Here is a 14,751-nt window from a genome sequence, read left to right as displayed (position 1 = left end):
TTTTCATTAATGCTTACCATAGAATATGTTTCTTCTTGTCATTGATATGCTTTTTCCTATTAAATCATCATAAAATTGGGTAATCAACCGATGACTTGCTTCCTAATTCATAATTTGCTTCTTTTTTTCCCCAACATAATTAGTGTTATTCTGTTAATACTCAATGTTGCTGCCTACTTTTATCTATAAGGTCCAAAATACCTATGGCTCAACAATATTAAAATGGGAAAAGTTTTGCTACATATTAGTATGCAACTATTGTTATATGACAGCAAAAAGAAAGTAACATGTGACAAAAGGCCCACCTAATCACGTGCATTGTACATGACCTTTCGACACATGTTACTTTTTACTGCCACATGAGGTGAGAAACATTAAGAGAAAACCGTTACTTAGTTACCTCGGTAACCATAGAGTGGGCATCGAACTGAAAGCAAATTACAAGAAAGCCAACAATATCAATTTCGGTTTGGAACACCCATTTAGTTTGGAGTGTCAAAATTTCATCCGAAACATTACATAATAAGGGGTCACCTACACTAAAAATATCGGCCATTCCAACCAAAATGGAACAATACTCAACAAAACATTACTTTTACTACTAACCCATCAATGCAAATAGAATTTAAAGGTTCATCACCTTCTATGACAACCGCTTGAAAACTATAAATTTTTGTAATTTATAATTTATGCTAAAAGATATAAAAATGCTATATTTACAACATTTTTACAATACTTTCACAGCAAATTCTACATGGCAGATTGTTACTTGTTGTTACTAGTCGGCATAAAAGTAATTTTATTGTAAGATTCAAATAAAAAACTTATATTTTGTCAACTAAGATTTATTGTAAAGATGTTATACATGTTTGTGTGTATATATAACAGCCAACTTTTGCGCAGAAAAACATGTAACATATTGGGCCTGAGCCCAAATAAATGTGGTTTTGGTCTCAACTCCCAACAACTTGTTAAACAGCTTTCATGTTAACTACTATCCCTTTCGGCCGAAGCACATCCGCCTTTAGGCATTAGCTCCACCAGTCACATTGTATGTACCTTCCTCAAAAATTACTTTTTTTTCACTTTTTTATAGATGTATCTTAGGTAAATTTTGGGAAAATCTTTATGCATTTTAGGTTCTCTAATTTTGATTATAATTTTTAGGCCTTATTGATTTAGGTTTTCCAACAATGATTATAGACTAGCGGTACTTATAGTGGGTGGATGCTCTGTAGTGTGAGGCTGTGAGCTAATTGCCTCGCATGGTTTATTGAATGATGTTTTCCCCTTGTTTTTATGCATTAAAGTAGAGAAAAGTAACCTAAATTATGTAGTAGCTAGATTGCTTTAATTCTAGAAAACAGGCAATCTCTAAGTTGTATTGGTAATAGTAGACACTGCTACTAAAGATTATAAATGCCCTTAATTTTCTTTTTCATCAGAATTATGAACAAGATGCACCACCCACATGAGTTTCTGGTTCGATACAAGCCATGAGAGGCTGAGTTCTTTGTCTAGTGTATGGAAATTACCTAAGCTGTTAGACAGATATATCAGAAAGTTGGAACATAAGACGGGAGATGCCAAAAAAAAGAAAGTTGAGACTTGATCTCACCAAACCTGAGGTCTAACTCAACATTGGCTTCTTTGCAAAATTCAAAAGAAAAAAATAAATTAAAAAATATATGTGCTATGATTTCCACATATCTATTTTTCAATTCCACTTATTAACAATTTTCAAAGCTCTTTGTCTTCAATGTAATCACTAAATCTGGATGCTGATCGCACAATTGCACTGCGAAAGCTAAGGCATACAATGCTTGCATAGTGTAACTGCAGAGTGTCGCATGGAATGAACAAGAGAAAGTTTGGCCAAATCACTGAAGCTTCTTTATTCCAGGAAATGATGGAAGGATTGCAATCAAAGCATCACCATATCCAACAGGATCTGTAAAGCAAAGCAGACCAAATGAGAACATATGATGTGAAATTTGCAGAAAAACCCAACAATAAAAAGACATCCAAAGACACCAAACTCACCACCATCCTCTCGTAGAATCTTGATGACCTCCCCAGATACATCAGACTGGAGGGAAAAAAATGAAAAGACAAAATAGAAACAAATAAATAAACAAGGACTTGCAAAGTAAATATTTGACATAAAGTGACAGGGAAGAGAAAGAATAGGTGGAAGAGGATGGGAAAAGTAGAAAATATTTTGCTCTTATTCAACACATGCACGTACAATAAAAATATTCAAGTCATAACCCAAACCTCAATTGGCAGCTCCCCACCAAGCTGTTCAATATAGCAAAGCACTTGGCCCTCCTTCACAATTTGCTTCTGCCAGAATAATATTGAGAATGTTATTAGTAGAGATTAGAGAATGATAAACTCATCATGACAAAAGTGTTCTAGCATTAGAGGGAAAGCGAGAGTGTTGTTTAAGAAGAAAGGTGCTGTGGTTGGGGCTGTTGGGCTTCTTCCTTTTTTTTTTGGTTTAATGAATGAGACATTTTATTTCAAAAGATGTGGTTGTTTAAGGAGACGTGGTCATAGCAATTATATGAATGCCAAATCAATTTATTTGATTGATATGTATACCTTAATAATCATAGGGTTGTGAACATATATAACTATAGATAACTGACTTCAAATTTTTTAGTGGAAAAGAAAAACATTAAGCTTTTATAAGATCGTATTAACATATGCATACATAAATACATACATACATATTTTGAGACTTGGGTATATATATGTTGAGACTTAGGGGCCGTAAGCCCAACTAACTAAACCTCTTTCATACATCCTCAGTCATCACACACTTTGTATATATGAAAGAACTTTCCAAAACTTAGGGGAGCCATGACCCCCTCTCACCCTTGTGGCTCCACCACTAGTTGCCACGGCAGTGTCTGGCAGCTGGAGTAGTATTTGGGTGTTTGGTTCACAGGTTTGTGATTTGGGTGATTGGACCATCAGTGGCTGGCAGTGACAGGTTTACGGGTGTTGCTACCTAGGGGTTGGCAGGTGGTGACTTGGTTTGCACATGAGGGCAACCCCCAAAGGCAGGGGATTTTGTGACATTTCTGATTGGCTGTCTTGTCTTTCTAAGAAGTTGTTTAATAGCTGGCATGTTGATGCGTATGCATAATGAGTTGGTTTAGATCAATCCTAACCNTTTCCCCTTAAGAATGACTACTCTCATATCTAAAACTACTCTCCCTTTTTATCACAAGTGATAAAGGGTAAGAGTATCAAGTAGATATCTCATCAGTAGAGCTAGCATGTAATTGAATCTAATTAATTTCACTTGGCTAAATTAATTGATTAAGGGTCAGTTTGGTTGGAGGAGTGGAAAAGTGAGAGGATGGAAAATTAGTGGGACGATGAAAAATGGGAGGATAGAAAAGATTTGGTTTTTCCTCATGTATGTTTGGTTGGAGGGATGGAAAACTTTTTTGTTTGGTTGCAGAGAAAAATGAGATGATGGAAAATGTAGTTTATATAAATTGACTATTATGTTCTTGTTATATAATATATAAGAAATTGATATATTTACACTTATTAAATAATATAAAAATTAACATAAATACATGCACATTTATATTACTTTTCTTTATTATTATTATATATAATTTAAAATTTATGGGCAAGATATTTTCCCAAAAAAAAAAAAAAAAACTTTATCTATATGACCATTGTTACATGGGAAGATATTAAAAAAAAAAAAAAAAAAAACCTTTATTCACATGGGCGACTGGTCAAACTGGAGAAAAAAAAAACAGAAACTAATGAGGACTAGGCAGATAAACGAATGATGACAAAAAAATTGAATGGCATACGAAACAAAAAATCAACAAGAAACAATAGATTAATGAGGAATATGATGAGGACAAGAAACAATAGAATGAAGAATATAATGAGGACAAGGCAAAAAAAAAAAAAAAAAAGAGAGAGAGAGAGAAGAACCTGGAGTTCATGTTGCTATGTTGTGAAGATGCTAGAAAGTGATAAGGATGAAGAGGCAAAAAAGTTAATCAAGTCACAGGTGCAGTGGAAAAGTGAGAGGGGTAGGTGAGTGTAATAAAGTGAGGATATTTGTATAAATTACATCATTCATCATATTTTTTTCTTAATTTTCCTCTCAAATTGGGAGGACAAAAAAATGTGGGCTCAGAGAGATTATTTTCCACTCCATTTTCTATCTCTCTTGTTTTCTCTCCTGAACAAAATAAGAGAAAATTTTATTTTCCACCCTATTTTCCTCTCCTTTTTTTCCATTCTTCTTGTTTTCACTCCAACTAAACACCCTCCTAAACATGTAGATATGGATTTTTTTTTTTCCCTTCTGGTAAGTATATTGTTAGGCTTATTAATAGTTGAAAAAAGTCACCAAACATGTAGTACTACAATGTAGTATGGACAATCCTAAATCAGGGTTAAGCATTAGGTAATTTTCACCCAAAAATATAATATTATAGGGTACTATATATTTTACTACAATTAATAGAACACTCGTTTCTATCGTTTGTAACTAAGTTGTAATAAAATATTTTATTTTCCCTAGCTTCGCTCATTTTCTGTTTTTTCATAGCTTATCTTGTTTTCATACCAAGAACATTGGTACAAACCAACAGAACTTAAAAGGGTATAAACTGCGGTAAGGCATGCGATTCATGAGGAACAATAAATAGTAAACAATAGAAAAAGAAAAATCAAAACTAAGGTTCCATTTAGATACAACTTATTTTACTGAAAATTGAAAATTGAAAACACTGTAGCAAAATAGATTTTAAATGTGTGAATAGTGCTGTGGGATTCATTTTTAATGAAAAAGTTGCTAAAAAGTAAAGTTTGTGGGTTCTGTGAACAGTGCATGAGACCCACTAATGTGCACTGTACACGAGAGAAAAGTCAACAACTGTGGCTAAAAAAAAAAAAAAAGAGGAAAACACTGAAAAATGAAAAAGTAGATGCGCAAACGTGAATCCAAACACTCACTAAGTGTGCATTTGGGTTAGGTTCACTATTTGGCTTTTTTTTGCTACTATTCATAGACCTCACTGCACTTTTTGGTAATATTCATGAGCCTCATTGTACTATTTCAACTAGTTTTTACTTTTATCTACAATACTTTCAGTAATAATTTTTCAGTTTCAGTAAAATAAACAGTATCCAAGCACACTCTAAGTTAAATGACACTAGTCCAAGACCAATAATTACTAAAGAGAAGAGAAATTCCTCCAAAAGAATTTGTTTCTTCTTGTCATTGATATGCTTTTTCCTATTAAATCATCATAAAATTGGGTAATCAACCGATGACTTGCTTCCTAATTCATAATTTGCTTCTTTTTTTCCCCAACATAATTAGTGTTATTCTGTTAGTACTCAATGTTGCTGCCTACTTTTATCTATAAGGTCCAAAATACCCATGGCTCAACAATATTAAAATGGGAAAAGTTTTGCTGCATATTAGTATGCAACTATTGTCATATGACAACAAAAAGAAAGTAACATGTGACCAAAGGCCCACCTAATCACGTGCATTGTACATGACCTTTGGACACATGTTACTTACTTTTTACTGCCACATGAGGTGAGAAACATTAAGAGAAAACCGTTACTTAGTTACCTAAGTAACCATAGAGTGGGCATCGAACTGAAAGCAAATTACAAGAAAGCCAACAATATCAATTTCGGTTTGGAACACCCATTTAGTTTGGAGTGTCAAAATTTCATCCGAAACATTACACAATAAGGGGCACCTACACTAAAAATATCGGCCATTCCAACCGAAATGGAACAATACTCAACAAAACATTACTTTTACTACTAACCCATCAATGCAAATAGAATTTAAAGGTTCATCACCTTCTATGACAACCGCTTGAAAACTATAAATTTTTGTAATTTATAATTTATGCTAAAAGATATAAAAATGCTATGTTTACGACATTTTTACAATACTTTCAAAGCAAATTTTACATGGCAGATTGTTACTTGTTGTTACTAGTTGACATAAAAGTAATTTTATTGTAAGATTCAAATAAAAAACTTATATTTTGTCAACTAAGATTTATTGTAAAGATGTTTTACACGTTTGTGTGTATATATAAAAAGCCAACTTTTGCGCAGAAAAACATGTCACATATTGGGCCAGAGCCCAAATAAATGTGGTTTTGGTCTCAACTCCCAACAACTTATTAAACAGCTTTCATGTTAACTACTATCCCTTTCGGCCGAAGCACATCCGCCTTTAGGCATTAGCTCCACCAGTCACATTGTATGTACCTTCCTCAAAAATTACTTTTTTTCAATTTTTTATAGATGTATCTTAGGTAAATTTTGCTACAATCTTTATTCATTTTAGGTTCTCTAATTTTGATTATAATTTTTTAGGCCCTATTGATTTAGGTTTACCAACAATGATTATAGACTAGCGGAACTTATAGTGGGTGGATGCTCTGTAGTGTGAGGCTGTGAGCTAATTGCCTCGCATGGTTTATTGAATGATGTTTTCCCCTTGTTTTTATGCATTATAGTAGAGAAAAGTAACCTAAATTATGTAGTAGCTAGATTGCTTTAATTCTAGAAAACAGGCAATCTCTAAGTTGTATTGGTAATAGTAGACACTGCTACTAAAGATTATAAATGCCCTTAATTTTCTTTTTCATCAGAATTATGAACAAGATGCACCACCCACGAGTTTCTGGTTCGATATGCAGCCATGAGAGGCTGAGTTCTCTGTCTAGTGTATGGAAATTACCTAAGCTGTTAGACAGATACATCAGAAAGTTGGAACATAAGACGGGAGATGCCAAAAAAAAGAAAGAAAGTTGAGACTTGATCTCACCAAACCTGAGGTCTAACTCAACATTGGCTTCTTTGCAAAATTCAAAAGAAAAAAATAAATTAAAAAATATATGTGCTATGATTTCCACATATCTATTTTTCAATTCCACTTATTAACAATTTTCAAAGCTCTTTGTCTTCAATGTAATCACTAAATCAGTATGCTGATCGCACAATTGCACTGTGAAAGCTAAGGCATACAATGCTTGCAAAGTGTAACTGCAGAGCGTCGCATGGAATGAACAAGAGAAAGTTTGGCCAAATCACTGAAGCTTCTTTATTCCAGGAAATGATGGAAGGATTGCAATCAAAGCATCACCATATCCAACAGGATCTGTAAAGCAAAGCAGACCAAATGAGAACATATGAAGTGAAATTTGCAGAAAAACCCAACAATAAAAAGACATCCAAAGACGCCAAACTCACCACCATCCTCTCGTAGAATCTTGATGACCTCCCCAGATACATCAGACTGGAGGGAAAAAAAATGAAAAGACAAAATAGAAACAAATAAATAAACAAGGACTTGCAAAGTAAATATTTGACATAAAGTGACAGGGAAGAGAAAGAATAGGTGGAAGAGGATGGGAAAAGTAGAAAATCTTTTGCTCTTATTCAACACATGCACATACAATAAAAATATTCAAGTCAAAACCCAAACCTCAATTGGGAGCTCCCCACCAAGCTGTTCAATATAGCAAAGCACTTGGCCCTCCTTCACAATTTGCTTCTGCCAGAATAATAATGAGAATGTTATTAGTAGAGATTAGAGAATGATAAACTCATCATGACAAAAGTGTTCTAGCATTAGAGGGAAAGCGAGAGTGTTGTTTAAGAAGAAAGGTGCTGTGGTTGGGGCTGTTGGGCTTTTTTTTTTTTGGTTTAATGAATGAGACATTTTATTTCAAAAGATGTGGTTGTTTAAGGAGACGTGGTCATAGCAATTATATGAATGCCAAATCAATTTATTTGATTGATATGTATACCTTAATAATCATAGGGTTGTGAACATATATAACTATAGATAACTGACTTCAAATTTTTTAGTGGAAAAGAAAAACATTAAGCTTTTATAAGATCGTATTAACATATGCATACATAAATACATACATACATATTTTGAGACTTGGGTATATATATGTTGAGACTTAGGGGCCGTAAGCCCAACTAACTAAACCTCTTTCATACATCCTCAGTCATTACACACTTTGTATATATGAAAGAACTTTCCAAAACTTAGGGGAGCCATGACCCCCTCTCACCCCTTGTGGCTCCACCACTAGTTGCCACGGCAGTGTCTGGCAGCTGGAGTAGTATTGGGTGTTTGGTTCACAGGTTTGTGATTTGGGTGATTGGACCATCAGTGGCTGGCAGTGACAGGTTTACGGGTGTTGCTACCTAGGGTTTGGCAGGTGGTGACTTGGTTTGCACATGAGGGCAACCCCAAGGGCAGGGGATTTTGTGACATTTCTGATTGGCTGTCTTGTCTTTCTAAGAAGTTGTTTAATAGCTGGCATGTTGATGCGTATGCATAATGAGTTGGTTTAGATCAATCCTAACCACTGATTAGGAATTACTTCTATATTAATAGATTAATTAATATATAATACTCTCAAACCCAGTAAGAAAAAGTTTCTAATGGCATATTTGTGCAAAATCCGTGTCATTTTTAGCATCCAAAAAGGCTGGTACAGGGTTACAGCCTGGAATCTAAAATAAAACAGAACTAGTGTTGGGACAGTATCTAATTTGAAAAGCTGTCACATCACAATATAGAACACTACAACACTCATTTCAATCTCCAAAAAAACTACTCCCTCTGTCCCAATTTGTTTGTCCTCTATTCCATTTTGAAATGTCCCAAAATATTGTCCTGTTTCTAAAAGTAAAAGTTATTAATTTACTAATATTCTTATTATACCCCTACTTTATTTTCAAAACTATTTGAAAAGAAAACTAACAAATATTTAAAAATTCAATCTAATTGGAGCACCTTTTTAGTTGCCTCATTAAGAATAACTCTTAAAAAAAAATGCTAATAAATTTATTTAAGGGTAATTTTGTAAACTTACACATTTTTATAAGGTAGACAAAACAATAAATAATGTTCCATTAAAAAGTTTAACTTTTCAAACAGGACAAACAAATTAGGACGGAGGGAGTATAAACATGCAACACCTGTCCATTGCCATTGGTCTTATATTTCCTGGGTATTGGTTTTAATGGGACTATATGACCTGATTCCCTAAATTTCCAAAGTTCACATGAAAGCAACTTCGTTCTTATAACATACTACAGTGTATGCTTATCAACGGTCTTATAATGTAATGTAAGTTTAAAAAATCAATGGAGTTTTTGAGTATTTTACCTATCAAAATAAATAAACAAGATATAGAATGTGTTAGAAAATCAAGAGAGGAAAAACAAAGCCAAGCACCGCAAAAGAAAACACAGACCAAATTAACTAATTCATCACTGAACCTAAAACATAACTATATTTGAAGGAAATCCTACTAAAACCAAACATTATAAACAAGCAGTTGAAAGGAAAGAGTCATTCCAATTGATATGACTAATCAAGGAAAATGTTTGAATTCCCTGTGCTCTCAAAACAGCCCTATGTTTATACAGAGTACCACCGATGAGTTAATGTAATATTTTCCACACAAAAAAATTATAAACCAGTACCTCTTTGCACGGAGGTGGAGCACGCTTGCCCTTTATAGTTCTAGATCTCCTAAAACAACCCACCTGCACCATTCATGCTTTTAGTTCCCAGAATTTACTGAGTAATTAGTATAGAAGCATAAATTTGTTAATATTACCCTTGGAGACTTAAGTATGGCCAAGCCTTCATCTGCAGCTTTTTCTAGAAGTGTCTGAATACTACCTGAAGAAGGTACTGGCTTGGAGATGACTAAAGATGTAGAAACAGAACCATTTCCAGGTGCTTCAGCAGTTGCACTTACACTGACAGGAGTAGGAATTTGGGAAGGTAGAGATTCAATTTTCCCATTCAAGTCCCTCATCACATATAACCGAAATCCATCAAGCTAACAATATGAGGGAAAGTAATAGAAAATATTAGAAAGAAAAAGATTTAGAATAAGGAGAAGATCCTCATCCCCTAGTAACAAAAGAAAATGAATTTTGAAATCATGCTTGCATTGCAGAATAACTTGCACTTCAAAATGTTTACCTTTAATTCAAACTCCGCAATTGAAGTTGTATCACATAGTTTTGTGAGCAGAGACTCTACCTGAAAATAAGATTTGACTGAGTAAATGATTGAACCTTTCCAAAAGGAATATATGTGTGAGCATGTATAGAGACAATCTGTGTGACTGCATTCATGTGATGGTAATGAAATGTTTTGTCAAAATTCTTTCTGTTTCAGTATTTCTTATAACATAAACAAATATCAGGTACGCTCTCTTGTTCAAGCACAAAGAAGAAATGAAAACCACTAGTATTGGCACAATAAAATATATGGACATTGGAATAATTTTGTGATTAGAATAATCTCAATTTACAATAGAATTGAGAAAAAAATTTGCTGAAACTATCTGTCAAAACTTCCCTAATAATTGATTTATCCACAACAATTATATCACACTATAATTTAAGACAGTTTTTTACTTGAAGAACTAAAATAGCATATAGTTTTTGTCATACAACATAAAAGTACAAAATTTCCTATAGACAGTGACAAAAATGGTATTCCACCTGCAGGGTGTAGGTATCAAACCAACTGTGTATATGTTGGCTGACTGCAGTAACTCTAAAAGCTTTTTTTATATAAGTAAATTCAATTAAAAGGCACAAAAGGGGTGATACCCAGGAACACAGGGCCTTTACAAAGGAGAACCAAAATAAAATTAAATAAATTATATTTAACATCCAAAATTCATCTTGTCAAGAAAAGCTGATAAATCTGATGAATCAGCATGGCTGATAGCTTGTTCCCACCTAAGCAGTAAGCACAGAGACAGACACAAGTATGGCATGATAAAACAATTTCTGAAAAATTAGGACATGACACAGCAGGAATATGTAAATTAATTGATTATAGAATATATTTTTATTTATATTTTTTAGCTATTAAGCATTTATTTTTCATATAATGTTAAACATATATCAATTTACGAGCAATAATGGATAGTAATATAACAAAATCCAAAAACCAAAATACACCCCAGCCATGTCCCATCATATTTAAAAAAAAAAAAAGGGCTGGGACAAGCCTGCAGCTGTATCCTAGAGGTGTCCACACATCCCAGAGGTGTCTGGTGTCCAACACGTTTTGGTCACAGACACAGCAGCTCAATTGAGTTGTCCGCACTTCCTAGGTTCCCAGACATATAAGGATTTCAAAAGCTGAAAACTCCCATCCTTCAAAAGTTCATGCATTCCTTTATTTTTTTCAAATGTTCCACATTAGACACAAGGTGCCGTCCTTCCAAATCCCTGATCTTGCGTTTTTTCCAAACAAATCTTTCCTGCAAACCAAACCTTCAACTACAGTCGTCAGCTAATCTCAGAGACTTTTTTTTTTTTTTTTTTTTTTTTGTTTGAACCCATGACCTCACCTGTGATTCTCATGGGGGAACACAATGCCATTTGAGATAGAGCTCATTCACTCTTTTTGGTGAAATGTGCCAGCAAAACTATCAATGGTATAAAGTATGAACTATGACAGTTTAGATTTAATAATATACAGAACTACTTAATTAAAATTATTAGCAAACTACTTACTTCAGATGAATTTGGAATGAGCTGATTTGTCAAACCAGAAATTTTAGTCTCTTCTGAATCATTCTCTACATTTCCAGAAGCTGTTGCATCAAACAATAAATTCTTGTTAATTGGACTGCACAAAAAGTCATGAGAATTTCTTTCATCTATAATGAAAGAGAAAGAGAAAGAACTTGAAATATGTTCAAAACCCTGGGATCAAGATCTCAGGCCATTTACTTTCAAAACTTAATTACAAGAGGGATTGCAGTCTACCAACAGCAGGAATCCCTGATGTACTAATGTTATGCATATATGATTTGCAAAAACATTTGGATGGTGAATGATCCAAAAGTGTTGTGATATTTGTAATATATGTCAACTCTGGATTGCATCAAGAGTGTAAGAACTGATGGCTATAGACAATAGATATGCCTATGTTTATGTGTAGATATACTTGCAACATACAACATTTGTAAGAACAGGAGGATTAACCCAAAAATGTAAGAAAACAAATCAATTGACAAAAAGCACCTACACTTGGTTACAATTGTACATTCATCTAACTGTCGTGAACTCGTAATGNTTTTTTTTTTTTTTTTTTTTTTTTTTCCGTTCCACATCATTAAAGGGAGACCAGTTCTCCCCAACACACATCCCTAATAACAAACATCTATATACATTCAAAAGAGGATGCTTGTTGATTGCAAAGCATTTAATATTTTCCTAACTCACAACATAAATGCAGTGCATTTCATGATTAGAGGAAAAGCACTTAAAGAATGTGGACGTAATACATAGAGATGGTGGTCTAGACTTTAATAACCACTTAAAAAATGAAAAATTTTACCCCTGCAAATTGTGGTGTCCTCCGCCCTGTCCAAGTTTTTATGCCATAGTGTTTTAAAATACCAACTCTTGCTCTACCAAAGTCCAAGCTTGAAAATCTAATATTTAATGCTCCCAAGCTACCTGAAATACGAACCATGTCACAAGTGACCAAAGTACAATATCTAAAAAAGAATTTCTTCATATTTTTTAAGCATTTTTCGTGTATTTATTCATGTATCCGTATAATAGCAATAATATATAGCATCACCATGTCAAAGGAATAGAGTTGTTGACTTGAGAAATGGTGTAACTTGCAAGAAAAGCACACATTTAATCCATATATCAAGAATAAGCACACATGGCTAGTCTTCTGAACCGCCTCGTAGTGGGTTGTAAGAAATTTACTCCAAACCGGTTTAAAGGAAATTTTCGTCCAAAGAAAATTTGAGGAAATTTCTTATACTATGTACCGCTAACTAAGTTGCAATGGTTGAATCTGAAGTGTGTATGTAACAAAATAAAGACTAGTCTATTGAGAAAATTTACTGCTTCCACTTAAGGCAAGGTCATGCTGTGGCTACAGAGTGGTGACAAAAAAAAAAATGGATAAAAAAGGCAGCACTTTTATGCTGCCTTTTATGCCTTTTATGCTTTGGATAAAAAATGGAAAAAACAAAGGCACGTACAAAGAAGAAGCTTGTAACGTGGGTATTTGCAGACATTAAACACTATATTGCTGTTTTTAAATGCTAGACCATGCTATAATCATATAAAACCCCAGTAATTTTTCAAAAACCTCCTCTACAATACCTACCCCTTCCAGAATTCAACTTGCATACCCTGACTTTAGTTATTTAACATTCATAACAGTAACTCTATTTAAATTTTAAAACCCTAAATTAAGATTCTTACACATCCTTACCATTTGCTGCCAAATATAACATCAAAACTTCATTTTAGTGCTAAATTTGAAAAGATCACACATGATATCTGAAAGCAAAATAAACTAGAGCGTTTTTATTGACATGTTAACTTCTAATGAAACAGATATCATTTTAAATTATTCAGAGAATATTCTTAAACAAATGCTAGAATCAACTGCAAAATACTGGGGTGCAAGTGAAACCCAGAAAATGTATTAACATTATCAAAGCTACAATGCACAGATTACAAACAAAAATGTAAAATTCTCTGTCCAATGGACATCCTAAGTCACTTCTTGTAACTCACTAATTAAGCCATGTCAGTTAGTCACTTCCCTTTTCTTTTTCTTTTTTTATTTTTTATTTTTTATTTTTTATTAGTATGTTAAATGGCGAGTCTTGAACATGACCTCACCCTCCACCTTGCTCTTGTAAAAGAAGTATTTTCCATTTCAGCTAGAGCTCATTGGCATCAATTAGTACTACTGATTATTCCACACTGTTCCTCCACTGCAATCATCTCATCTTCTTCAAAACAGTTAACCCACTCAAATGCCAAATTGCAAGAAGATCACATACTGGTCAAAATCGATGAAGAAATTTTTTATTTCTTTAAGGTTGCAGCTATGATGCAGTTTCATAAGCATTATCATTAAGGAAAAGTATTGAAGAAGGGTTAATTAGGTAGGATCAGAATATTTGTTAGCAATAGATGCTGGAGTTGTACATTAGCAACACCAGTAGAAAGGATTCATACAATGAACTTTCAAAGAAAAGATTTATGTAAACAAGCTTTAAAGGCTAAGCCACACCAGTAACTACAATACACTGCATAAATCACCAGAATGAATTGGACGGCATGAAGAAGTGAGAGATAGAGAGACTTGTGGCATTTAATGTTACTAAGGCAGTAAAGCACACATGTAGGATGTGAAAATTTTACTCTTCCGTCAAGGGTAACAAGAAGTAAATGCTTATGCTTATACCAAAGCACATGCAAACTTTTAAGTTTATGATAAGTTTTTATGTTCTTTTTTTTTTTTTTTTTTTTTTTTTTTGGGTGGGGGGGGGGGGGGGGGGGGGGGGAGATGTTACACATGTACTTGGTGAGTCTTGAACACACAACCTCACCCTCCACCTTGCTTTTAAAAGGGTAGGAGATGCCATTGAAGTTGAAGACTCGTTCATACTATATAACCAATCACTACAGATGTTTGAATAGAAAAATAAGTCAACGAAAGAGAGAAATTAATTCAGTTCCCAACCCTGCTCTGCCCTTGTAACCATGGGAACAAAATTACAAGTGGACCATCCAACAAAAGTATTCAGAATAGCATCTCTATATAGACATGTGATAGGCTTAAAAGCCACAACATGGACTTTGAGCCATATGCCTCATCATCAA

The 14,751-nt window shown here is 33.8% G+C and overlaps 1 protein-coding gene and 1 long non-coding RNA gene across 2 annotated transcripts in view; both read right to left on the bottom strand.

The window, feature by feature from the left end:
• Positions 1-1,584: 1,584 nt before the first annotated feature.
• Positions 1,585-2,800, bottom strand: LOC111990410 (uncharacterized). The gene is made up of 4 exons (XR_002880645.2): positions 2,736-2,800; positions 2,278-2,346; positions 2,044-2,089; positions 1,585-1,951 (listed from the first exon to the last, which is right to left on the bottom strand). It is a non-coding gene; the product is annotated as an uncharacterized LOC111990410 (long non-coding RNA).
• A 4,021-nt stretch (positions 2,801-6,821) lies between these two features.
• Positions 6,822-14,751, bottom strand: part of LOC111983110 (uncharacterized) — a 9,355-nt gene continuing 1,425 nt past the window's right edge. The window contains exons 2-10 of the mRNA XM_065763405.1: positions 12,443-12,564; positions 12,131-12,158; positions 11,614-11,693; positions 10,058-10,117; positions 9,684-9,911; positions 9,547-9,609; positions 7,520-7,588; positions 7,285-7,330; positions 6,822-7,192 (exon numbers count right to left, since the gene is read on the bottom strand). Of these exons, the coding sequence (XP_065619477.1) occupies positions 7,122-7,192; positions 7,285-7,330; positions 7,520-7,588; positions 9,547-9,609; positions 9,684-9,911; positions 10,058-10,117; positions 11,614-11,693; positions 12,131-12,158; positions 12,443-12,564 (767 nt within the window). The 3' untranslated portion in view covers positions 6,822-7,121. The remainder of the gene's footprint in view (positions 7,193-7,284; positions 7,331-7,519; positions 7,589-9,546; positions 9,610-9,683; positions 9,912-10,057; positions 10,118-11,613; positions 11,694-12,130; positions 12,159-12,442; positions 12,565-14,751) is intronic.

Source organism: Quercus suber, unplaced genomic scaffold, assembly GCF_002906115.3.
Source record: "Quercus suber isolate HL8 unplaced genomic scaffold, Cork oak 2.0 scaffold_505, whole genome shotgun sequence".
NCBI lineage: Eukaryota > Viridiplantae > Streptophyta > Magnoliopsida > Fagales > Fagaceae > Quercus > Quercus suber.
The sequence above is the reverse complement of the archived record's forward strand: the minus strand, read 5'-3'. Positions and strand labels throughout refer to the sequence as shown.